Source organism: Pteropus vampyrus, unplaced genomic scaffold (assembly GCF_000151845.1).
Source record: "Pteropus vampyrus isolate Shadow unplaced genomic scaffold, Pvam_2.0 Scaffold35, whole genome shotgun sequence".
NCBI classification, from domain to species: Eukaryota; Metazoa; Chordata; class Mammalia; order Chiroptera; family Pteropodidae; genus Pteropus; species Pteropus vampyrus.
This window is the reverse complement of record NW_011888816.1, coordinates 3,112,325-3,137,290: the sequence shown is the minus strand read 5'-3', so window position 1 is coordinate 3,137,290 and position 24,966 is coordinate 3,112,325. Positions and strand designations below refer to the sequence as shown.

Genomic DNA, 24,966 nt, shown 5'->3' with positions numbered 1-24,966 from the left:
GTCGTGACAACCCAAAATGCCTCTGGATATTACCAAATGTCCATTGGGGGTCAAAATCGTCCCTCCTTCTCCCAGTGAGAACCGCTATTCTAAGAGTGTCTCACCACCTAATAAGAGATCAGCTGTGTGGTGCCCTTTCATTATAGGCATCTCTTCATTATCTTATTTCTTTTCTTTTTTGCATTTAGAATAGTTTCTATGTGTATATTCAATAGATTCCAGTTCAGGAGGTTGCTGTGGTCCTTGTGCACACTTAACCCTGGGGCAGAGCTCAAAGCGGGTGTCCGAGAACCCTTCTACACATTTACTGGCAGTCTAGACATTTTTTTCTCTCTTACGGGGATTTAAAATTGCCCACTTACAGAAACCTGTCACGGCTCCTTGGCTGAGACTGTCGCGTGGGAAGTGACTTTCCAGCAGTGTTTGGGAAGGGTCGAGAGCTGCCGATGACAGTGGGTTCTCTGTGTCTCGGTCACATCTCCGGTTGGCTCCCTGCCTTCCTTTCCCTTCCATCTCGGCTTCCTGAGCTGCGGGCTCCTGGCATCCGTGGCTCCCCTTTCTGACAGGGCGGCCTCCTGATCTAGAGGGGCTCTGGCCCACCCAACAGAGGACACCATTGGTAAACGAGGGGTGACGGTCTGGGAGGACATGGGTGTGGGAAGGCTCTTGCTTTCTTGTGCCCGAGAACCTCGCAGGCTCTCTTGAGTGTGGAGTATTGGTTTGTGTGGTTAATTTCATCTGGAGGATGAGACTAGGACGCCCAGCCTCACGGGCCATGCACCCACAATCCCAGGGCCACGTGAGGTGCAGGAAGTATTCCAAGCGGAAAGCGGGCTGGGCAGGACCCCAGCACACAGCAGGGCGCTCGGGGCTCTGAGATGCTCTCAGAAAACACACTTCTTTCCCGGGTTTCCTAAGCAGACTCGGCCTTGGAACGCTTCTCTCTGTGGGTGCCCGTGACACCCTCGAGGTCCTCGGAGACATCCTCCGGTGTTATTACAGACCTCGCGCGATGTCATCTGAGCCCCGGGGTCCGGTATCCCCGAGGAGATGGGCTCCTCTGCCTCAGACCTCTGTGCGCACTTGCCGTGTTGTTCAGTCACACCCCCTTAGGCCAGTTCCCTCTCAACCTGGAGCACCTTGAGGTTGCTGGCAGGTACAGAACACCTAAGGAGGTGACAGCCATGCCTACCGCTTGTCTCTCTGTGCTGCTGCAATTTCCTTCTGCTTTTCTCTTGTCGTGGCTCCCGGGCTGGGTGTGACCTTGCCTTATTCTGCCTCTGCTCTGTCTTCCTGCTCCCAGAGGTGCATACTCACGCGGCATAGACTCGGTACACATCGTCTCCTCTCCCAACCCCCCCTCTTGTGCCAGTCATGCTTATTTTTTTCTATTTCTAAAGTGATTCTGTGTTGGAGTTGGGGGTTGACATCCGTTGATCAAAATAAAGAGTTCGTCACCAAATATCCTTGGCACACAGTATGGCATGAATTTTACTTTAGAAAAATAATGGATTCCTTCCTTAAGTTGGTGCCACTTCCAGCTGCGGTGGGGTATTAGCTGCTGTCGTACGGTAGGAAGGGTGGGGGCAGTGTCCCCGGTGTCCCTGCCAGAGTCCAGCTGTGGCTCCCCGGGCCTGCCAGGGCTCCCGCTGCACACTGTGAGGGTGACGAGCAGCCGTCCGCTAGGACGTTCATCCTAACTCTCTCTTCTCCCCGTCTCCCCTTCTCTGCCCTTTATCCCGAAAGGTTCTGCCACCCTGCACCACTGGCAGCAGTTGGCCCAGCCTCACCTCGGGGGCATCCTGGACCCCCGGCCCGGTGTGGTCACCAAGGGCTTCCGGACGCTGGACGTTGACCTGGATGAAGTGTACTGCCTTAACGACTTTGAAGAAGATGACACAGGTGACCACATTTCCCTCCCGAGCCTAGCTACCTCCACGCCAGTGCAGCACCCAGAGACCTCAGGTGAGAGGTCCCGAGCACGCGTGACTGTCTCAGGCAGCAGAAGTTACCAGAGCCGGCCTCAGGCTTTCCCAGAAGAGATGCAGGAGCCGCCAGCGGCCACGGAGGAGGAGGAGGAGGAGGGGTCTGGTGAGGGCACCGAGATAAGTCCTATAAACCTGGCACCTTTACCGGAGGCCGAGTCCTGGGCCATTCTCACCTCTGTTCCGAGCACCATCTGTAGTGGCTCTCTGTCTGTAGCTTCCGCTCGTCTGTGTGGGTGATTATGGAAGCATGCCCATTGTGCAGTTCTGGTTTTTGATACAGGGTCGGGCCCCTCCTTTTGTAACAGATGGGTGCGGCTCCCTACCCATCTTGGAGGCACATGGCCCGGCGGGGATCTTGAAGCGGGAGCAGGAAAGGCTGCTAAAAAGAAGTGGATTAACCCCACGCCACCCCGCCTCCCTCCCTCCCCCGCCCCCCGCACATCGGCTCCCCTTGTCCTGTTGTGGGTCTCTTCCCGTGTCTAAGGGGCAGATTCTCCGGTCCCCCGGTCACTTCCAAACTGAGCTGAGTCAGGCGGTTTTAGGGGAAATTTTGAGTCCTGGATCGTTTAGAAGGAGAATAAGGGAATCAGTTCCCCACACTGCATTCAAGTGAGAGGAAGCCCAGAAAGTGTTTGGGGTTTTAGGCAGCACTGGATCAGCCTTTTACTCGTCTGACTTGAATGGAGGTTTGTACGTTTCCTTTCCAGCTCAGACTGTTTGTTCTAAGTGGATTTTTAAAAAGCGTTTTAGCCATACTCCTTAACCGAACCAACCCTAAGAGAATGTCACGAAGCTCTCCCAGAAAGAGGACTCTAGATGAATCTAGTAAAAAGCTCTGACTGGTCTCCCCTGTACCCCGCCCCCTACCTGTCCTAACGAGCTTAAAGATGTGACCATGAGTTTACAGAATCACCCACGCCCTAGGTGCCACTGGGTTGAAAAGCTTTGTGCTCAGGGTCTGGGATCACAGTGGTCACGTGGTTTCTGTTGGCCAGACTTCCTGGACCTCTTGGCTGCTTATGCCGAGAAGATAAGGAAGTTCTTATGGGATAAGGGGAGAGACCCAGAAAGAGATGACTTGACCCCGTGTCTTCATCCTCGTGATGTTCCTGAATCACCAAGTTTGAAGGTGCTCCTTCATCTCTGGGATTCGTAATTTCATTCGTGAAAGCCACAGTGCGCTTTACACAGTACACGGTAGGACAAAGCTTGAGGTTCTTGGTGGCGTCTCCCGTCCCCTGGCCACGTTCAGGCTTCTATGGCCGAGGGACTTTATTTGTGACCAACTTTTCTTTTCTTTTTCTTTTTTTTTTTTGACATAAACTTCAGAGATATCAGATAAAAAAGTTTTGTTTTTTTTTTTTTAGCATATAGGCTTATTTATGGTTTATTTTATTTAGCAATTAAGTTACCAGATTAAGCTCACTCGAGAGTGAGAATGCTTGTTATTTAGTATCTTCACATTTGAGAAGGGGAAACTGGCCACAGTGGCCGCGGTATTGTGACTTCCCTTTGTTATGGCCACCGGTGCCCGTGTGCAAGGCCCAGTGATGCAGGAGACACAGCGTGTGTTCGTTTGGGGGGCTGAGGGTTGGAATCCTGTCGACTGTGACGAGCCCTCCCTGCAGCCCTGCGTGTGGACTGGAAGGTGAATCTGGCGTTTCAAGAAGCACCATTAGCTGTATCTTTGAGAAGTTGCACAGAAGGAATAAAGTTTATCAAGTCAGCTAGGAACTTCTCTCGGAGGACAGAGAGAGAGGGGGGACTGATTCTGAGGACCTAAGTGCTGACTCCTTTTCTTACATGAACAAAGACATAGTTACTGCTTCTTCTCCCTTTACTCACACCTGTAGCACATTCACCCCAGCAGCTTTGAGGAGAGGCACACAAATCTACCACTGCAGCCACAGAGGGGTCTGGCTGGACGTGTGCGGTGGAAAAAGAACCATGTAGGCTGCCGAAGGTAATTTAGGAAAGGTCTGGTCGTGTAGGTGAGAGTTCTTTGGGGCTTGTTTTCTGGGTAAGACCCATTTAAAGCTCAGGGCAGAGGGGAGAGATGTGACAATGATTTGGCTCCTTTTTCTCTGTTGGAGAATGACAGGACCATTTTGAGTCTTGGGATAGCACAGTCCCAGGAGCTGCCATCTGCCTGGGAAGGTTGAATAGGGAGAAACCTAGAAGACAGGAGGTGATTAACCTTTTTCCTTGCAACTGGTATAATGGGAGGAAGTTGGGAGGGCTTGTGTATCAGGCACTTTCGTCTAGAGCCTGCTGTCTCATGGAGAAAAAGTTTTGCGTATGTACTGAAAAAAAATTATTAATATATTTTAATGTATTATTGTATCATCATTTGCTGGTTTTTTATAATCCCATGTCTTAAAAAGGATGAATCCTTGTTTTCATATTTGTAAATCATTTAGATGATTAAAATGGAGCGTTTAAAACCATTTTTAGGTTATAGTTTTATTTTATTTCAGTGACATATTTTATGTTTTCATTCATTTTATGTTTTCATTCATCTAGAAAGTACACTTTATCAGAAGGAGTCATTATCTTGTACCGTCCGTGTTCTGGGTTTTAGATGTTTGTGCGTAGGGACGAGCCCGCCTGTGGTAGAGGATTAAAATAAGGGCTTTAGTCACACAGTTGTCCATAGATGGTTGGTTGGACAGATGGTTCAGTTGAATTATCTCTGATGCTTTGATGCCAAAGGGGAGAAAAAGATGGGATTCAAGCAACAGAGACAGAAGAAAGTGCAGGTCAGTTTATTTTAACACTCAGACACGTGGAGGCCACTTCGAGTGGGGGAAATATAAAACAGGCTCGTACATATGTAGCTGCCTGTGTGGCCAGTGGGCCTTGCAGTGGAGCTGTGTCATCGTTGGAGCTAAGATCCTAAAGTAAGCATTGAAGGCAAAGATCACATTTGGTCAAAACAGCCCCTGGAAAAATCCCCTGAGGCCGCATCACCTGAGCCCCAGAGGCAAAAGCCAAGAATCAGCTGTTTTTGTAGCTTCCTTATTTGGCACATAGGTCACAGGTCCAGGTTCTGTCCAGGGCCGGTTACTAGGGAAGGGAAGGGAACCGCTGGGAAGGAAAGGAGCCGGGCATTACTCTAGCTTGTGATTTGAGCAAAGCCTCGCCAACCCGTATCCTGTCGCACTTTATCTCACTGCAGAAGCAGGATCCAGGTGGGCTTGTGCCGGAAAGTTGGCCATGGGGCCTGACGGATCTGGAAGGAAATGTCTGGTACATCCGAGTCATAGACCTCAGATTCAGAAAAGTTCCCTCTTGTCTCCACGGAGAGTTGGTGACGAGTTACCACCCTGGTGGGAGGCTCTTCAATCCAGCTTGAATTCTGTAGCAGTTTCAGGAGTTTGGTCCTTACAGACAGAGCAGATGGTCTGCTCATACCCTCCTGTATTTGGAGATGCTGAGGAAACCCTGAATGACGAATGAGAGCTCTGACTTCTCCCAGACAATCAGCGGAGCGTCAGCCCTGCTTAAAATTTCCAGAACGAAATCTACTTGTCGGAAGCGCGTTCTCCACGGCATCCTCAACCCTGAAAGCCATTAGGAGGGCCGTCCCGCGTTCCTAGGGGCACCACCGGACCTGTTGCGGAGCGGGCGGCTGCGCCCATGCTTTTCTAACGTGGAGGGGCCCTTGAGGGAGCAGGTGGGCGGGTGGGCGTTGAGGTTCGCTGAGCTGTCCAGTTGCGCCGCCTGGCGACGCCCGGGAGAAGTGCGCTGTGGAACTGGCTTCGAAAGCACTGATGAGCAGAGGTCTTGACCAGGCAGCTTAGCCAGGCAGCTCTTGCACTTGCCAGTGTCTGCCACCCAGGGAAGGACAAGAGGACAGAGGCCATGGGGTCCAGCTTTGTTGGCATCCGGAGGATCCAAAGAGACTGTTGCATTTGCCCTTTTGACATTTTAACAGCATTCTAAAAAATTCCCTTTGCTCCAGAAGAGACGCCTCTTTGAAGGAGGTTCTGTTCCTCTCTGCATGATGCTGTGAGATTGAACATCTGCTACATCCTATACTTTTTCAGTGAAACTGAGAGTAGACATATTGGTATAGTGGGAGAGGATAGACTTTTAATTTAAAAATTTTTTCAAGGACCCCACATAAGCTGTATGAAACCAGAAAAAGACCTTGCAGTGTGCAATGAGAAAGCTCACCAGTGGCACAGACTGACGTCTGCACAGGGGATCCAGGGATCCCTAGAGAGCTCCAGGACCAGAGGAGGGCTGTGTCGAAGAAAGGCTTAAGAAGCAGAGAAAAAGCCGGGCTCGTGTGAAGCCTGGAACTAAGGAGCTAAAGAATGTCATCTTCTAACAGGACGTAGTTTAAAATCACTTTTATTAAAATATATATAGAGAGAGAAGAAAGCTGTACTACTATATCAGAAACTGCTCGGTAGCCTCCCCGGACCCAGAAGAATGCCCGTTAAAACCGCATTAACCCCAAACAGTATTTCTGATAAAGATAAAGCACAGAGCAGACAGGTTTTGTGGAGCTTTCCTCACATCAACTCCTCATAGAATGTTCCTCATTTTCAGAAAAAAATTCATGGCCAGAGTTATATATAAAGAAGCGACAGAAAGGGTCTTTAAAGTATTTTGCTGTGCCCCAATATTTTAGTCTTTTAGGAAGAATTCCAAAGCATTGTTTCTGTACCTTTTTAAAAAATGGGCACGTAGCTGAAAGGCAAAGAGACAGCCTCTTCCCCCACGCCCCCCCTACCCCAACGCAAAAGGCAACAAAATCCTTAACAGCTGGTAAAAAGGTAAAAAAAAAAAAGGTAAGAAAAAAAAAAGAGGAACCAATGTTTTCAGGCCACGCCGTTAAGCTGGATGGACAGTGGCTCTTATTGTCAATAGGTTGGTTTTTGCTCAGATAGAAAAGACTGTCCCCTGTGCCACTGTTGATATGGTGGCAGCTTCTGGAATTAAAGGGGCTGTGTGGCATGGGGAGGGAGAGAGAACGTGAATGTGTGTGTGTGTGTGTGTGTGTGTGTGTGCGCGCGCGCGCGCGCAAGTTGGTAGAAACTGCAAAGCAGATCCACATCGTGTGACAGCAGCATCACACTCCATGTTCAAGTTAGGGAAAGGAAAAAAGGTCAGGGGCACTTTGTTTTACACAAACTGGTCCCTTCCTGTGAAGACGGCGGGGAGAGAATATGGAGGGCCTCAGTGTGTCTCAACGATGGAGTTCTTTTTTTTTTTTTTATGTTTCAAGAAGTTATTTATGTGACCAAAGTAATAGCTGGGCCGTGCAGCGTGGCCAGCATTTCTCCATCCTCAGAGACCCCCTCGAAGCAGCCTTTATGTGTACGTTGCAGCTCCCCGCAGAAATCACTGGGTGCAGTTAGGTGCTCCCTGACAACTGTGTGGGCTCCCGTAAGGGACTGTTTAAGGACTGGGTGCTACGATGGCCTTGAGAGAGCCACCAGCCTGCCCTTTCCAGGCCAAAGTGCCATTCGGATAACTGAAATGCGTGAGCTGGTGCGTGGATCTGATATGTGGATGACCAGGCTGGCAGAGTCCCCCAAGGGTCCTTCAGGTCCCCACCAGAGTGTCCCGGCCTTGTTCCTTCCCTCTTCTCGCCATTAGAGCAGTGGATCGTGGGGAGAGCAGGCACCCCGTGACTGGTGCTGCAAGGTCCCAAGCTCCCAGATTTCCGGTCAGTATCAGGTGTCACAGGCCCACAGAGGAGCGCAGCAGTCAGAACCCTTTACCAAGTGCACCTGCTCCAGGCGGCAGGCACGTCAGGGGGACTGTCACCCTCATAAAGCCCTCCGGTGCCCTCCGCTCCCACCCGTCACTACCTGAAGGATGTGTGTGCTTGCACGGGCCATGTTTTCGGACCAAAACATCTGTTCAGTAACTACCTGTGTGTAGTTTACTGATGCAGGTAGGAGATCTCAACTAATAAAGGATTAACCACGTTCAAAGGTTATCTTTGTTAGTTTGGGATTTTTGTACCAGTGCCAGAGCCTGGGGGAAGAGGGGCAAATAAAAGTGATAAGGGATTAGGGGTTTTGCTGGGACATGCAAGTTCCTTCCTAAATAAAATACTGGATGCAAACACTCGTGCATCTTTATACTCTAATCCATTTGCCCTCTGCTCCCAACACAACGAGGCCCGCCCTCCACAGTCAGACTGAGACCCGAGGAAGGATTATAGCAGAAGGTCAGAGCGTGGTGTCCAAGAAACCCTGTCCGTGGAGGCCTGAGCAAGCAGTGCGAGGTGAACACACGGCCGCTGAGGCAGGGCTCGTGTGTGGAGTGTGGGGGGGGACCCGGGACTTCAGTCGTGAGCCCTCCCCCTGACCCCCGCTCCCTGCTGAGAGGAATGAGAGGAATGTGTCTCGTGCCTCTTTTGAGCCATTGCTCTCTCCCGTGTGCAGGGGATCGGCCGGGGCTGTGCTGTGGCAGCACAGGGAGCCTCGGCCACTCACTGTCTCTGTGTTGTGTCTCAAGGAAGGGCGGGGCTGCAGCGGCCGGGCAGGCGGTGACTGGAGGAGAGCCGGCGGGTCCCCGCGTCCCAGTGGTATTTCAGAGGGGCCGAACCTCTGGCTTTGGCACTTTTGACCCTGGTTGATCTTCTCTGGTCCTCTCAAGCTATCCCTTGCTTCTGGGGAATGATGACTTTGGATTTTAGCAGCCTTTTCTTGTCCCCAAAACCCATTTGCATAAGATGGGTTTTGCTTTCTTCTGATGCAACTGTGTCTCTAAAATATCCATCTTACACTCCCTGTTGCAATCAAAGATCCAATATGTGACGGGGACGGGGGGTGCGGGGCGGGGGGGGAAGTAAACATCATGACCTTCTGATTTGACATTCTGGCCATGCATTTTTAAAGGGGGGGACACTTCTAATTTCCAATCCAGCCTTGCTTCCGGTGGATCGTTTTAAGTGTGATCTCTCTCTCAACGATTTTGTCTTAACCACGTCTGTTTCCCGCCTTTTTCTTTCCTCCTGCCTAAATAACACCTCGCGCTGTGTGGGATGCTTCTCCTCAGGTGTTCTGTTGCTTCTGTTTCTACACCTTGTGACCGCCAGGGAATCGTGATTGTTTGGTTGCCTTTTCTTCACGGCTTATATCCCATTTTTGTTTTGCGTGTAGCAGCAGTTTCTCAGTTAACCCAGTTCCTAAGCCACTCCATTTACTGGTTGAGAAACAAAGATTCAGAAAGGCTATTTTTCTGTGGCCCCGCCCGCCCCGCCCCTGCTTTGCCTGGAGCGCCCTGTGGCTGAGAGTTTGCTTTTGTGGCCATGGTGTGGCTGTCACACCAGGGGGCTACAGGAACCTCCCTGGCCGCAGAGAGCCGGGTCAGACCTTGCTCATCGGGACGAACCCATCTCGTGTTGCTCCCCTGGCCACCGCCACCATTTTTGTGCTCTGGCTTTGTCCTGCCCGCCTTCAATTTACGTGTCTCCAACATTTTTTGTTCGTTTATTTCATCTGGTTTCTGGTTTTGTTTTTTCTTTTTTCTTTTTTTTAAAGACACAATCACCTGTGTGTGGATTTGTAGATTTAGAGCACCAATCTCTTCTGTTTTGTCTTCTTTTTCCATTTTTTTTTTTTTTGTCAAATCCAAGAGAAAACTTGCCATAAAGAGCTAGAAGATTCTCATTCACAGCCTTTTGAATCTTCAGAGCGCACATGGCCTCTGACACCTTAATCAGTTTTCTCCCAGGAGGTCTCTGGGGGCTGAGCTGCTGCAGGGGTGGGGGGCTGGGTGGGGTCGGGGGTCCCCATACTTCATTATGCATGCTATTTGGAGCAGCGTCTCTTTTTTCTTTTTCTTTTTTCTTTTTTCTTTTTTTTTAATGTTTGAGTTATGAACGAGAATGACCTCTACAATCATGACGTCTCCTGTAGACTCTTACTACTTATTCCTCGCCAGGCTTCTTCTGATGCACGATCCTAACGCATCTGTGATTTACTTTGCTCCACATCATAAATCTTCAGCTGCCTTAACAATAACTCTGTAGAGCTTTAAAAGGGGGTAAATTGAGAACGACTTGTTGCCACCTCATTTTCATTAGAAATTAGGCTTCCTAGAGATGGCAAGAAATTGGAATGGTGCTGCTCACACCGCTCGTACGTCAGACAACACTGGATCTCTTGCCGAGTTGTTGCTGAGGCAGCTGAGGCCCCTTCTGCCCCCCACGGACCACAGACAGACAGTAGTGGAGCCAGCCTCCCCAAGCCCCTTTTCTGCGTAAGCAGAAAAGCGAGCCAGCCGCACGAGCCTTGCCCCGTTTGCAGGTGGCAAGTGCCTTTCCCCATCCTGCACCTGTCCCCTCCCTTCGGCAGGGTTTGGCACCTGTTTGCCAATGAAAAGAAATGTAAAGCAACAGAGAAAGAAGCTGATTCTGACCTCTGAAGAGGGGACCCAAATTGACCCCCATGGGCCCATTAGCCCCTCGAGCTGGATCCACTACTGGCCAAAGAACGCCGATGGGGAGCCCTGTCTGGACTGGGTCGGAAGCTGGAATTCGGTGCCCCGCACGCCGGTGCTCAAAAGTGTGGTTGTTTTTTGACGAACCACCTTCGATCCAGAACATGGGTGTTTCACCTTCCTCGCCCAGGTCCAGTTAACAAGGTAGCTCATCGCTTCTTGCATCTGTGGAGGGCCATCCTGCACCTTTGTCTTCTCATGGGTATACTTGGATGCAAGAAATATGTTTTGTTCCCCCTCCTTCCCCCCAATTTAGCACACCACCCTGGGAAGTGCATGTCACAGACCAACTCCACCTTCACCTTCACTACCTGTCGCATCCTGCATCCTTCAGACGAGCTCACGCGAGTCACGCCAAGGTAAGGGACCCCAGCCCCAGGGGTGAGCAGGGGTGGGGTGAGGTGGGGGTGTTCCTCCATGAGACCTGAGGTCGAAGGCAGCTCAAGTAGACAGGCTCATTCAACACCAGCTCCGGCCAGCAAAGCATCTCGCAAGCACTTGCGGGCTCCTGTTCCACATCCCGTCTTTCCTTTGGGAAAGGCCCCTCTCGATCTGATCCAGCATGGAGAGAGAGAGAGAGATCTGACCCACCTTCAGTTGCCCGTTGAGTCGGCCATGGGATAGTCTCAGGCCCCTCCTTAACCAGCTGAAGCTGACACTCCCCCAGGCCCTAAGGCCGAGTCTGTTGGCTTTTTGCCCCAAACTTTGCCAGCAAAACATGAAGTTTTTTCACAGAATGGTTACTGAGCCCCGGGGGACCCCTTGGGCCCCTGGAGCAGACTGCAGAACCGTGCGCCACGGCCACACTGCAGTGACTTAAATGATAACTTTTGAAGACTGAACTGCGTGCCCAGCGTGGGCCATTTCCCTCCGGTGCCTCTGAGAACCGACAGCGGTTCGCACCGTCCGGCGAGGGGATTTGCATGGCGTGGGTGGTCTGTGTGGCTTGATTTCAGGCCTTCCGCAGCCTCCGCTCAGCCACTCTGTGGTACAAGATGCCTGGGGAATGACGGTAACGCAGAGACGGAGGGAGGGAGACAGGCAGGGCCAGTGTGGAGGGAGCCGCCGCCCCAAGGAGCCCCTTACACTCTGAATAACTCTCCGCAGGTCATGTGAGGAGGACGACGAAGCAGCCCCATGCCCCGTTGAGCTGAGAGGAGATGTAGGGCAGAGAGTGCGCCCACGGGCGAGGCAGGGGGTGAGCACACCAGCAGAAGCACCTGCCTGCTGGCAGGCAGGGCCACGCGGAAGGAGCCGTGTGTGCACGCGTGGCCGCCACTAACCCGGGACTCGGGCGCGGGTGTGTCTCTGTGATTGTGCCTGGCTAACTCGGCCTTGACAGTGGATACCCCTTAACCCATCTAAACGCCCGAGTCGAGCCGAGCGCCCGCACTAATACAGGCCTAACTGCAGTTCTCACCGGAGGGGGATCTCCAAAGGTTAGCTTGTCAGTCCCCATCTCCCTTCCTGCCTCTGGGGAACCCAGAGTCCCCGTCCCGTGGCTTTATGTTAGGAAGAGATTGTGTTTAAAGCCGTGGGACAGGGCTTCCCCCAGGGAGGGCTGGCACCCTGGTGTTCCTCTGACTGCAGCCGTAGAAATCAAAATTGCACACCCGTCTGCACCTATAGGGCCTTGCCGGGGATGGGAAAAGTCAGTAGCGAGAGAAGAGGGTTTATTTTTCCTTTTCGCCTAAGTTTGAAAGAACAGCAGCTGGAAACAAACCAAAACGCCTCCTAGGAATGGCCCTGTGAATGATGTGAAGCCCAGATCCTTTCTGACCTCCGTTGCCTGGAGGTTGACATTTTGTAGGATTCCACCTGCACCATTTGAAGAGTCTGCCTTGTAACCTTAGGAATCTGCTGTGGTTTCTAACCTCGCATTTCTCCGAGTGCCCCTGCACCCCCACTCCTGAGCGTCTGTCTGTGGGAGACAGGCCTGTCCTGTGTGCCTCGCCCTGTGCTGACTGGCCGGCGCGAGGTCACCTGAGTGTGGGGCCAAATGACGCCTCAGCTTGTACTTGCTTGTGAACTGTCCCTCCTGCAGGAGGGGTCCCCTGCTCTGGTCATTCCAGAAACCCACTCCGGAGTGTGTCCTCTTCCTTCCCTTGCCCTGTGTTGGGGCTTTGCCCAAGGTATCTGGCCCTCCCCCGTCAGGCTGGGGAGAGAGGGCTCTGTCCCCAGCTCCTCGGGCCACCCAGCTGGCCTACTCCCAGGGGCTCCTGCAGCCACAGCCACATCCTTGGGAGGGCACCGGGCAGGTCTCGTAAGACAGTTAGGACGTATGTGCTGCTGTCCCCCTTGATGGCTCACGTAGCAACAGCGCAGGGCTCCCATGCCCACGTGGCCTCCCCCATCCCGTAGCAGCTGTGAGAGGAAGGCCCTTCCTGTTCTTCAGGCAGACGGCAGTGCCTTGCCCCCCGCAGGCCTTAGACTGTCCCATCCGAATTCCCTTCACAGTTGGACCCCAGGTGCCGTGACATAGTGGGTCCTCAGTCAGCAGGACCCGAGTGGACGAAGGAATCTTTGCTTTCCTATAGAAACAGGTTTCCACACACCCACGGGGCCTTTTCCTAGGTAGCTCCATAGATGTAGATCCGATAGCCCAGTGTGCTTCCTCTGACCCCATAACCCCATAACTCCACTTATTGGGATGCATTTGGGCCGCCGCGGCAAGGACCAAGTGCAGCTCCTTGCGGAGGCAAGAAGGCCGGGATCTGCCACTGACTTGACGGGCACTTCCCGCCTCCATTTCTCTCCATCACCCGAGTGCCGTCCATCTGGATGACCCGCCTGCTTTGGCCATCCCTAGATAAACTCTTATTTCCCATAGTGCTGGGTAACTCCTTACGTCAGAGAAGTAGGCGGTAGGAATGCTGGAAATTGAGTAAATTTGGTGGAGGACGAAAAGACCTCTCTGCCGAAGCACTTCCTCCCCTATTTGGGGGCGGGGTCACTCAGACTTGGGTTCGAATCCAGGGTCTTCTGCTTAACAGCTGAGTGTGACATATGACCTGAGCCTGTTCCCTCTCATGCAGAGGGCACAGTTATACACACCCTGGGGCCTGAGAGAAGGGGATCGTGTGCAGCTTCCTATTCACTTAAACCGTGCCCCGCCTCCGGGAACCCAAGGCCCCTGTGGGCGAGGGGGGAGCAGATGTGGCAGGAGGCATCGGGGGAGCCTGGGCCCGGCCAGTCGTCCCCTCGTGTCGCAGGCCTGCCCTTGTCATGCTGCTCACGGGCATTTTCTGATAAACGACCTCGTCTTTTCTTAACAGCCTTAACTCGGCCCCGACTCCAGCTTGTGGCAGCTCCAGCCACTTAAAGTCCACGCCGGCAGCCACGCCGTGCACTCCCCGGAGGCTGAGCCTGGCCGAGTCCTTCACGAACACCCGCGAGTCCACGACCACCATGAGCACGTCCCTGGGGCTGGTGTGGCTGCTGAAGGAGCGGGGCATTTCGGCGGCGGTGTATGACCCCCAGAGCTGGAACAGGGCCGGCGGGGGCTCCCTGCTGCACTCCTACACCCCCAGGATGGCTGTGATCCCCTCCACCCCACCCAACTCGCCCATGCAGACGCCCACGTCTTCCCCGCCCTCCTTCGAGTTCAAGTGCACGAGCCCGCCCTACGACAACTTCCTGGCGTCCAAGCCGGCCAGCTCCATCCTGAGGGAGGTGAGGGAGAAGAAGGGCGTGCGGAGCAGTGAGAGTCAGACAGATGTGTCTGTCTCCAACCTCAACCTCGTGGACAAAGTCAGGCGGTTCGGCGTGGCCAGAGCGGTGAACTCGGGGCGAGCCCACGTCCACACGCTGACTGAGGATCAGGGACTTCTTCTCTGCCGGCCCCCGGGCCCAGCACAGGGCCTCGTCCCTGGAGGCCTGGTACCCGAGGGCCTGCCTCTCGGATGCCCGACCGTCACCAGTGCCATCGGCGGGCTGCAGCTCAACAGTGGCATCCGACGGAATCGCAGCTTCCCCACCATGGTGGGGTCCAGCATGCAGATGAAGGCCCCCGTGACGCTCACCTCAGGCATCTTGATGGGTGCTAAGCTCCCCAAACAAACCAGCTTGCGGTGAGGGTGGGAGGGGCGCCCTTCCGAGGAGACAGGTCGGGTCCTGCCCCCCCTTCTCTTCCCCTCTCCACTGTGCTCTCCCCTCCCCGTCCGTCCCCTCCTGAGCTAGACAAATCAACCTCGTGCCTCATGGGGGAAGAGTGGAGACTGTGAAACGTGTATATAGGACCTGGAGCCCACGGGAGGTGCCCCAGCACTGTCACCGCTCTCCTGAGGACTTCACCTGTGCTAGCTGGGGGCAGGGCAGGCAGGTGTCTTTTCCTTTTTTTTTAATTCTCCTTCTATCCTTCGAGAAGCACTGAAACTCCCAATGACATTCTTATCCCATGGATAGGAACCCGGTGAAGTCGCGGCTGGCTGCCAGTGTTGCACACGGTGAGCTGTCACGTGGCACAGGGCACAATGCCATGCCCCTCGGTGTAGCTGGGCACCTCGCCCACCCGGCGAGAGCGTGAGGAGCCTCCGTCCACAGCCACATGCAGCTGACGTAGCTTTCAGGACTGTTCTTTCTTTTCTGGGTGGCCCAGGCTTCTTCGAGACCTTCACTACTCTGCCTCAGTGGACGGCCGCTTCCTTTTCGAGGGGTGACTTTTTCTTTCCAGGCCTTCACGCTAAAGTCGTCCTTCGGTGTTTCGTAATCAGCTGTCAGGTCGGACATCTAACCCAAAAGAGAATGTATTTACACTCCCGCCGCACTGGGCAGCAGTCCCTGTGGGTTCTGTGTGATCTGTTTTATTTTTCCATTTTTATTTTTTATAGGCGAGGAAGTAATGGTACTAGATGGGAAGTCACAGTAGATGTTTTCTCTGTGGCTCTGTGATACCAAAATTCAAGTGACAAACACACCAAGCTGCTAAGGAAATAGCAGTTTGTTTCTGGGACCCAATGTCACGACCAAATTGAGTAAGACCAGAGTGAGGACAACATTCGTAGGAGGATTAAAAGGAAAGGGGACGGGGAAAGAGGTCGAGTGAAATGTGTCAACAGTAAAACAAACCACAACCAAACCTAATACCAAGCTAGCTCACAGGAGAAACGAGGCTTTGAACTTCTGCTGGGCCCAGCCCTTTTCTGAAACCCAAGTCTGGCCCATGTGCTTTCACTCGTGTGGTCTTTCGTGACAGCCATTCAGTGTCCACGCGTTTTTCTGTCTTGTTTTAGAACAGAGCGGTCACAAGAAGATATTTCTTTCCCTCCAAAGCCCTGGGTCCCCTTGTGCCACTTTTTATCCTTGGGGAAAGATAGAGGTGCTCGCGAGACGAACCACGAATGAGCAAGGGAGCCTGGTCCTGTTGCTGTCGCTAAGTTTTGAACTTTTATTTATTATTTATGTGTGCCGTATTTTAAACAAACACCCTCTCTCCTTCCCAGCTCCAGTCACAGAGTGTCTGTGGCATTCCAGTCTAAGCAGGTCATTGATCTGTTCTAACCTGAAGACTGCAGCGTGCATCACGGTGTTCCGTGGCCATTTGTTCCAGACATTTATGGAAGGATAACATCATATGCAAATGAAATTGCCATTTTGCACCCTCTGATCCCCTCCCACACCCCCCATGGCAAAAGATGTGTCCTTCACTTGAATGACTGTAACCTTATGTCCACTGAAGAAAGTCCCCAGGAGCAAGCTTTGGTCCCATAATTTCAGACTATTTATTCTCTGAACACGAGGATGTCGGTTAATTATGTTTTCAATGCTCCTTGTGGTTGTGTGTGTGCACTCATTTTGAAGAACTTCTCTCTTTTTATTTGAATGTATTTTAAAGCAGTAGGTAGAATAACAAAGGAATGTGAACACCCTAGACCGAATGGACCACTTTATATCTTCAGAGAGAGGAGCCACACCCATCACCACAAAGGGGGACTGGTGTAAAAATCAGCAGTTCGGAGGTTGCAGTATTTAGTATAGTAAATTAATGATCAACATTGGGCAACCACTATCAAAAAGTGTGTTAGAATGCATCAAAAATCAACAATAAAATTTTATTTGCTAATGAATATCAATAAAATAAGTTCAAATGATGGAAACCATATGGCTATTCTGATTTGTATTTTGTTCTTATCTTTTTCATCAAGGAAATGATCTCTTTATGTAAGACTTGAAGTATTCTGCTCTTTGGGGAAATTAAATGAAAGCCATTTAGTACTTTATATACTGTTATAGCTGCCCTTACTTTGAACATATTATACCTTAGACAACTTTCCAGTCAGAACTTGAAGCTCTGCTACTTTTCAGGACTGCATACTATTCCACCATGCACACGTGCCCACTGGGAATACATACCTATTTCTATGGACCAGTATGGACCAGCGCCCTACAGCTGAGAATTGAGTTTATTCTAATCATTTGCTGTCACAGCCCTGTAATGAAAACACCTCGCATATTTGTAGTTTTCCACAGATGTGAGGACATCTGTGAGGTAAATTCCTAGATAGATGTCACCCAACTGCCCTCTGTAGAGTTGTGTTAAAAGACTTTTAAAAACGAAGGACGGTGGAGAGTGACTACACAGAGAATTGTGGGAAAGGGATAAATAAAACTTATTCTTAGAAAAGAAAGGAACTTAAAAGAAAAACTATCTGCTACTGCAATATACGGAAGCAGCAAAATTATGCAAGCAAACAGTAGTGGGTGGCGGCAACATGGACTTTATGTCAGGTGCTGCCATTTGGTAATGGTGTGACCTTGGGAAAGTCACTTACCCTCTTTGAGTCGTCCATTTTTTTTTACCTATGAAATGGGAAGGGTAAGACACCTCAGGGTTAATTAGTCGAGTAAATCTATTTTGAACATCTGCCACGAGCTAGGGCTTGTTCTAGGCGGTAGGGATCCATAAGCACGTGAGCAGCTTCTGCTCTCATGGGGTGTGCGTGCAATCTGTCAATAGATGACACCACACGTGGCATCATCAGGGCTATGCAGAGAACTAAAATAGGCTGGTGTCAGGTGGTGGGTGGCTACTCTGGGCAGTCAGGAAAGGCCTCTCCAGGGAGATGGCATTTGAGTCAACCATGTGAGGTCTGGCACAACAGCATTTGGGCAGCGAGAGCAGCTGGTGCCACCGCCCGAAGGTAGGAAAGCATTTGGTGTGTTTGAGGAGCAGAGAGCAGTCTTGTGTGGCTGTGTCCTCGCGAAGAAGAGGGGTGTGGTCATGGCAGAGAAACCGGGTGCTCACCGAATGGTTCGCCCGCTCTCCGTGTTCCCCAGCCACTTGGCAGTGGGCGGGGCGCGTGATTCGCTCTGGCCAGCGGGCTGCCAGCGGAGAAGAATCCACACACACTTCTCCATGCTTCTCTCTTCCCCTGGAGCCATATGTTGAAATGGTGGTGTCACGAGTTGGTGGAGCCTCCATCATTCTAGGTCTCCGAGGAACCATGTGGACCAGACTCCCGGCCAACCTGCATGTGACTTGTGATCTGAAGAAAAAACAAACTTGTTAAGCCAGTGAGGGTTGTAGGTAGCAAACCCCCAGGGTGGAGCCCAGGTATCTGTGTTTTACCAAGCTGTCCAGGTGATTCCGGAGCTCACTAAAGTTTGAGAACCACTGTGCGAGACCAGTCAGAGTTGGGGTGGGGGTCCTGCCTTGGGAGGGGTGGGCACCTTTTCCCAGCCTCTCCCTGTCTCAGGGGCTCAGAAGGCCAGACAGCTGCAGCTCACCTTGCTTTCAAGGAAAAGAGACTGAGTGGCTTTGTCTGAGGCGAGGTGACCCTAGATCTGGGCTTCAAGGATGGGGAAGATTTGACATGTGGCAAGGCATTCCAAGCAGAGGGAAAGGTGAGGCAGGGGTGGGAAGGGATCCTAGGATGCTTTCTTCTAAGCTCTTATACTACAACGGCAATTGATAAATTAGAAGGGACAATAGAGTTAAAAACCCTACCATTTTGCCACCCTAAAACTAACTCATTTAGACAACCGTGGATGCTGAAACTCTTGGGTAACAATTTGACCAGGAGCAGGATGTTTGCACCCATCGTATCTTCCCACAGAATGTGTGCCGATTTTTAAAGAAGGGGAACCCTGTCATGTACCACTTTCAACAAGACGTCAAATTTAACACTATCCCAATGGGACAAACTGATAACAGGTGCCTCCCGACGTGTGATGTACTGGGAAGGACACGCTGCTTCTGTGCTGTTCTGCCAAAGACAAGCCCAAATTGAGGGGCATTTTACAAAACACTGTACCCGTTTCCTTTAAAACTGTCAACATCAGGAGAGGCCAAGGAATTGTTCCAGAATAGAGGAGGGTAAAGAGACAGACGCCTAACGCCATTCGTGATCCCGAATTGGAAAAGATGCCATGAAAGACAATTTGGGGGCAATCAGAGAAATTTGAATATGGAGCATATGTTTAAAAATAGTGTATCAGTGTTCAATTTCTTGAATTCAGTCATTGGACTGTGACTATGTAAAAGCATGTCCTATTTCCTAAGAAGAAGTAGCTAAAAGCTTAAGATAAAGGGCCTTAGTATCTGTGTGCAAGTAATCTTTACATATTTTCTGGAAAAGAAAGAATTTTTTTTTAAAGTAAGATATAAGAAAAAGAACCCTTGAAGGGTGGGGAGCACCCTAATACTATATGTTTTGTAAACAATAAAAATAAATGCGTTCTTCCATCCCGTGGCTGTGGCAGGGGGGTGTTCCAGGCGGTTTGCTTCTCCTCCCTGTTCTTTACTAAAATTTTGCTCATACGCGGCTCAGGACCAGAGGGCACCATGTCCCAAGGGGAAGTTGTCAAAGAAGCAATTGATGGCACCAGGAAACAAAGATGTCAAGTTCCTGGGGTTTAATTATGAGGAAAGAAAAAGCTGAGTATGGACCAAGAACTAGACTTTGGATGATGAGCACACAGATCTCAAATTATAATGCACACCTAAAATAGAATATTATTAACCAGAGTTACCTCAATGAAGATAATTGAAAAAATAATCAATTTACTGCCTCCCCCCAAAAGATTCGGAATGACACCTGCTGAACCCGTGTTTCTTTTTACTGCTTACTCCCCCTCTGCTTCTCCCACGTTCCGAGCAGGCTCTCCAAGCTGGCACGTGAGGGAGCAGTTGAAGAAAGAGGATTCTGAACCACGAGCGGTATGGGACCCTTCACCTTCACTGTCCTCCAGCCAAGTGCAGGGTCTTGGGAGAAGCCCTAGCTGAGTCTGGCGACCCAAAGACAGATGAACTAGTTTCTCAGGGGGACTGGAGGAAATAGAGATGTTCCAGAACCGCACGCCAGCTCCTCAACCCCAACCCAGGGCAGTGACCACAGCAGGCAGGGAGAATAGAAATGATAGCAAGTATCCAGCTCCAGTCAGAGGTGGGACTCGCTCCCAAACATCGTCTGGGAGCAGAGAGGCAGGCATGCCCCAGGGACCTTCCCAGCAGGACAAAGAAAGTGGACACACGCCTTCCTCACGGCTCCATCTAATGCGGGCCTCCAGAACTTAGATGCCACCTGGGCGGGGGCGGCGGGGGGGAAGTCGGTGGAGGTAGAAAACCATGCTGAATTATCTGAATTGACTGGAAGCTCTTAATAGGGATTAAGTCGAAATTTAGAAAAAAATATTTGTTGCACATTGGGACTCCGGACTGAAAACATCATATCCTGGGAGGATTTATTTTCTGTAGCCAGCAGAGGGCACTTGGAGGCAGCAGAAAACCTGAAGGGACCTGCCCTGGTGATCCAATCCTAAAATTAGGTGGGTTTGCTTTTTCCCTGGAAAGCAATTCAGGCAAGTAGCTGTGCCTAAGGAGACATTGAGGGAGGTCATGATGCACGGTCTAAGTTCACCAGATGAACTTGACAAAGGCATTTCTGGCCAAGGGGGCAGTACGCACGGGCTTGGGGTATGAGTGAGGAAATTGAGCATAAAATGGAGAGGAAACCGCCTCTTCTCCTGCCGCACCCAGGAGACAGGAAAGCACCATGAAGTTTACAGAAGACATTCTATACCGCGGTGTTTCGACCTTTGGATGTCAATCCATCTCCTTTTAATGCGTCTTTCCTCTAAAAATGATTTTCGTTCTTTGCTTTTTCCAGAAACGATTGAAATGAGTTGCAGGTATCATGCTCCAGCACGACGATGGAGTCCGAGGTCGGAGGAGGGGTCTGCTCCGCGGTGCTTGGGCATTCGCCATGCCAAACGCCTGAGGTTCAGGATGACCCTGCTCTGAAGTCCCCAAGAACTTAAAACCAGAAAGGGAAAGCAGGGCTTTTGGCTTAAAGCAGTAATAGGGAGGCTCCAGCAATGCCTTTCCCTGAGACACGAGAGACTCAGAGAAAGGAAGATCGATTTTTAAATTACTAGATTCAACAGACATTAAGTTATGTCAGGGACCCGGTGCTGACCCCCAGCGGGGATTTCTAGGGCCAGGCAGCTGCAGCACTTGGGGGGTGGGCTGTGCATCGATACAGGAGAGTCGCAAGTGGCAGGCCAAAGTTTAGGGAAATATTTTCAGAAGAGAAAAACCAGAGATGTATTGTTCTCTCAAGCCCCCAAATAGATAAACCCTTTCAGTCACCTGTGACACTAAGGCCCGGTGCAGCAGTGGCAGCATGCAGCCCTCATCTCTCCTGGTTGCTGGACTTGAGGTAGCAGTGGCCTCCGTCTCCCTTGGACCAGTCGCTTGCGATTGGAGAAGCAATTGGATTTTGTGCTCATCTGTTCTGAGCGACCCACCTGAGTTCTGCAGAAACTATGGAGCTGACTCAGCAAAGAAAGGAATTGCCTGGCTCGGGAACTGGGTAGGTTGGTACCTTCACACCTATGAGCTGATATCCAGGCTCTGGTCCGCCTCTGAGGCTGCCCTGTCAAGGCCGGAGTCCTGGCCAGCACGGCCACACAGGGTCCAAGAGGGGCTGCTTGGCCAGCTGTCAACAGCCAGCCAAGTCCCTGGGACTTCATGGACACGTAGAGTGGCACTTCTCAACTTTCAGTAGGGAAGGATCGCTTTGTTTTAAATCGATCCATCACGGGCCAATCTTTTTTGTAAAATACAATAACAAGGAATTATGGGGAAAATAAAATAAATACAAAATCCAAGATCGATTTTTAAATTACTAGATTCAACAGACATTAAGTTATATCATGAAAATAAAAGAATAAACATAGCATAGGGAAAAAGGAAAGAACGATGAAAACTGTGCATGTTATTCATTGAGAGTGTGCACAGAATATTTAATAATTATAGAGACTCACGATTACACTCAACTTTGTCATTTTGCAGGTGCAACCGAACAGGAAGTTTTCCATATTAAACACTTATACACACACTTCGAATGACCACTGTACATCAACATTACAGTTCACCCTAATTCAGCCACAGTTAGGACTCTGGCATCGGTCTTACTCTGTGGTGAGCCTCCTGTCCCCTGCATCCTGGTCTCTGGTGCCATCTCCTTCACTTCCGGTTTTGGTTTATGAGTCCTCATCACGCAAGGAGAGACACAGAAGGTGAAGGTGAAGGTGAAGGCGGGGAGAAGCCCATTTGCTACATCTCATTCTTTAGATTCAAAATAAAAGATCACGTGCACTCAGTGGAACTTCACATTTTCACTTATTCGGAATTGTTTTTCTTCTCAATTTTCCTCCACTCAAATCTGGAAAGCATACGGTGCTCACTAATTAGAAGTAACCATAGCTACCGAGTTGTCTTCGAATATATCTAAGAGTTCTTTTTTTCTTGGTTATAATTCTGCAGAAAGCATTTCACTTGTCAGTCGTCTTGTTTGTTCTTCAGTTTTATTGGTCATTTTCCAAACCCTGGAGCCTTTTCATAGCTATATTAAAGTTTCAAAATTAAAATAATAACGGATACCACCCATTCTTAGAAAACAGCCCCATGCCCTGAATTATCTGGTTTTAAAGTTTCGGCTGACCCGGTGGGATAACCAGCAGGCTGGCGAGAAGTGAGCCCGAACCCGGCAGATTTCACGGTGAGCACAACTATTTCTCTACAGAGAGCAGCTGAGACCCAGAGGAGCAATATATATATATTTTTTAATTCTCCATCTGAGGGCATCGCTGTCTTCTCTAGGGGTGCAATGGACTTCTATTTCCCCAGTTAGTTAAGTTACTAAGTAGGAAGAACTTCACTGACACCCAGGTTCTCATTTGCTGCCGTGGTGATTAGATGTCACTTAGAGACTGGCACCCCAGGCAGCTGCCTGGCTGGCCTGCCCCTTCATTCAGCCAGGTCTGCTGCTCTGCTCTCTCCCACACTCTGCATCTTACCTGTCCCAGCTCTGGATGCCTTGTACAGCAAGCCCTCTCTTAGCATCCTCCGTAGGTTCTTGGAAACAACAATGCTAAGAGAAATGATGTCTAATGAAACCAGCGTTACCACTGGCCAATTGATAGAAACAAGGGATAAGTTCCTACGGCATATTTCTGGTCCCAGAAACATCACCGAACTTCTAAATAAAGACCCGAAACACTTCTAATATTAAACATTGAAAGAAATGTGAGCTACACATACATTTAAGAAAGATGAATATAAACAAGTAAGATCGTTGTTTTCCAACCTGCTTCTTTCAGTTCTGGGTTGCAGAGCCTCTCCGGCAGCTCACTCCGCCGACTGGGACAACGCAGACACGCCAATTCGCCTCACATGCACATCTTTGGGATGCGGGAAGAAACAGAGTCCCCAGGGGAAACCCACGCAGACATGAAGACAAGGTATGCACTCCACAGGGACAGTGGCCCCACTGGGAATCGATGTTTTTTTACCCCTTCATCGATGTCGTAACGAACGATGTTGAATGAAAAGACGTTATCTGAGGACCTGATTTTCTAAACCTCTCACTTGGCTGAGTCTCTGTACCTGCCGCATCGACTTAGCGCCTGGCATGCAGGCCCATTTCCTTGTTCCTTATTGGGCCAGTGAAGGGCCCATCCACACAGGCTGATGCTAGAAGCAGTCGAATCCTTTCCAGGATGGAACTTAGAGAAAGATCAAACATTGAGGTCATTCTGGCTGTGGGCCAGAGGCGTTTGGGCAGGTAAGGCCTGAACTCTCACTGTTTGTTCCTGCTTCTGTTTGCCCACACCAGCATGTGGGCCATGGTAGAGAAGGTGTTATCCCTGGAGTTTGATTAGTTGTAACATTCCACTTGTCAGTAACTCTGGTTCTCTCTTGAGATTTTCCAAACCAGAAGCCGCTGGGGAGTCACATTAAAGGATAAAAAAATTAAGATAATAAAATAAGCCACCCATTCTTATAGAATAGCTTGGTGCCATGAATGACTGGGTTTAAAATTTTCAGCACATCTCGAGACAATATTTCATCAAGATCCTAGAGTTCCAGCAGAGACTGCCAGGCCTGGCAGGCTGAGAGAAGGCAGAGCAGGCCCTGAAGGCTGTGGGTGGTACTCCTTGTAAACTGAACGTAGCTGGAAACTGGAAATGGATCTGGGGCACAGGCTGCCCCATCAGGAGCCCTTCAGTTCTGGCTTGAGAAGTGAGAAAGGAAACTCCTCATGGTTGGAGGGAGCGAACATTCCCCAGTTTTTCCTTTCTTCTCTTTCTTTGCTCTCTCGTGGCAAACCCACGGCTGCAGTGGTGGCAGCCAGTAATGAGACCGGCAGGAGCCAAACTCGGAGGAAGGAATCTTAATCTCTGGGTAAAGGAGCTGTGATCCCAAGAGAGCTCCCAACCTCCATTATTTTTTTTCTTTCTGTTCTCCTGCCACTTGGACCTGAACATGGGCTCAAACATGGACACGTGTGGCAGATCAAGGTAACCAGACTCCCAAGTTTATGGGCGAAGGACCAAAAGGAGGAGCCCCAGGAAACTGGAAAGTACTAGGGCGATTGCAGAGAGGGAGGAGCTCAGGAAAGTGACTTTGGAGCTCATCCAGTTGTGCCATGTCTGGATCAGGTCTTAATTAGCAGACCGAGGACTTTGAGAGCTGAAGTAATGCTCAGACTCGTCACTGGGTGGCACACACCTGACATGGAGTTAAAGAGCAGTATAACTTTGAAAACTGAACTGTCATTGGAACCACAGCCCATGGAAGGTGGGTTGGAACTTGCAGACTGAACCTAACCAGATTGATCACTAAAACAAAAATATTAACATTTTTTTCATAAGATTTAAACAAAACCCAGAGTCTCATAATGTAATATTCAAATTCTCCAGGATACTATCCCAAATTACTGAGCATACAAAGAACCATGAAGTTTTAAATTTTCCTCGGAAAGACAATCAACAGTTACCAATGATGAGATTTCACAGATTTTGGAATTATCGAAGACTTTACAGCAGCTATGATACAAGTGCTCAAAAACAAGCATTTGCACACATCTTTGAAAGAAATGTTAAAATAGAAAAATCTCGGCAAAGAAATAGAAGATACAAAAGATAATTTTAGAACTGAAGAATTCAAAAACCACACTAAGAAACTCACTATATGGACTCATTAGCAGAATGGAAATGGCAG

At 50.3% G+C, this 24,966-nt stretch overlaps 1 protein-coding gene across 1 annotated transcript in view; it reads left to right on the top strand.

Moving 5' to 3' along the window:
- The window catches only part of TRAK1 (trafficking kinesin protein 1), a 123,442-nt gene extending 106,884 nt beyond the window's left edge, over positions 1–16,558 (top strand). The window contains exons 14-15 of the mRNA XM_023529069.1: positions 10,717–10,819; positions 13,736–16,558. Coding sequence (XP_023384837.1) covers positions 10,717–10,819; positions 13,736–14,534 — 902 coding nt within the window. The 3' untranslated portion in view covers positions 14,535–16,558. The remainder of the gene's footprint in view (positions 1–10,716; positions 10,820–13,735) is intronic.
- Positions 16,559–24,966: the final 8,408 nt, after the last annotated feature.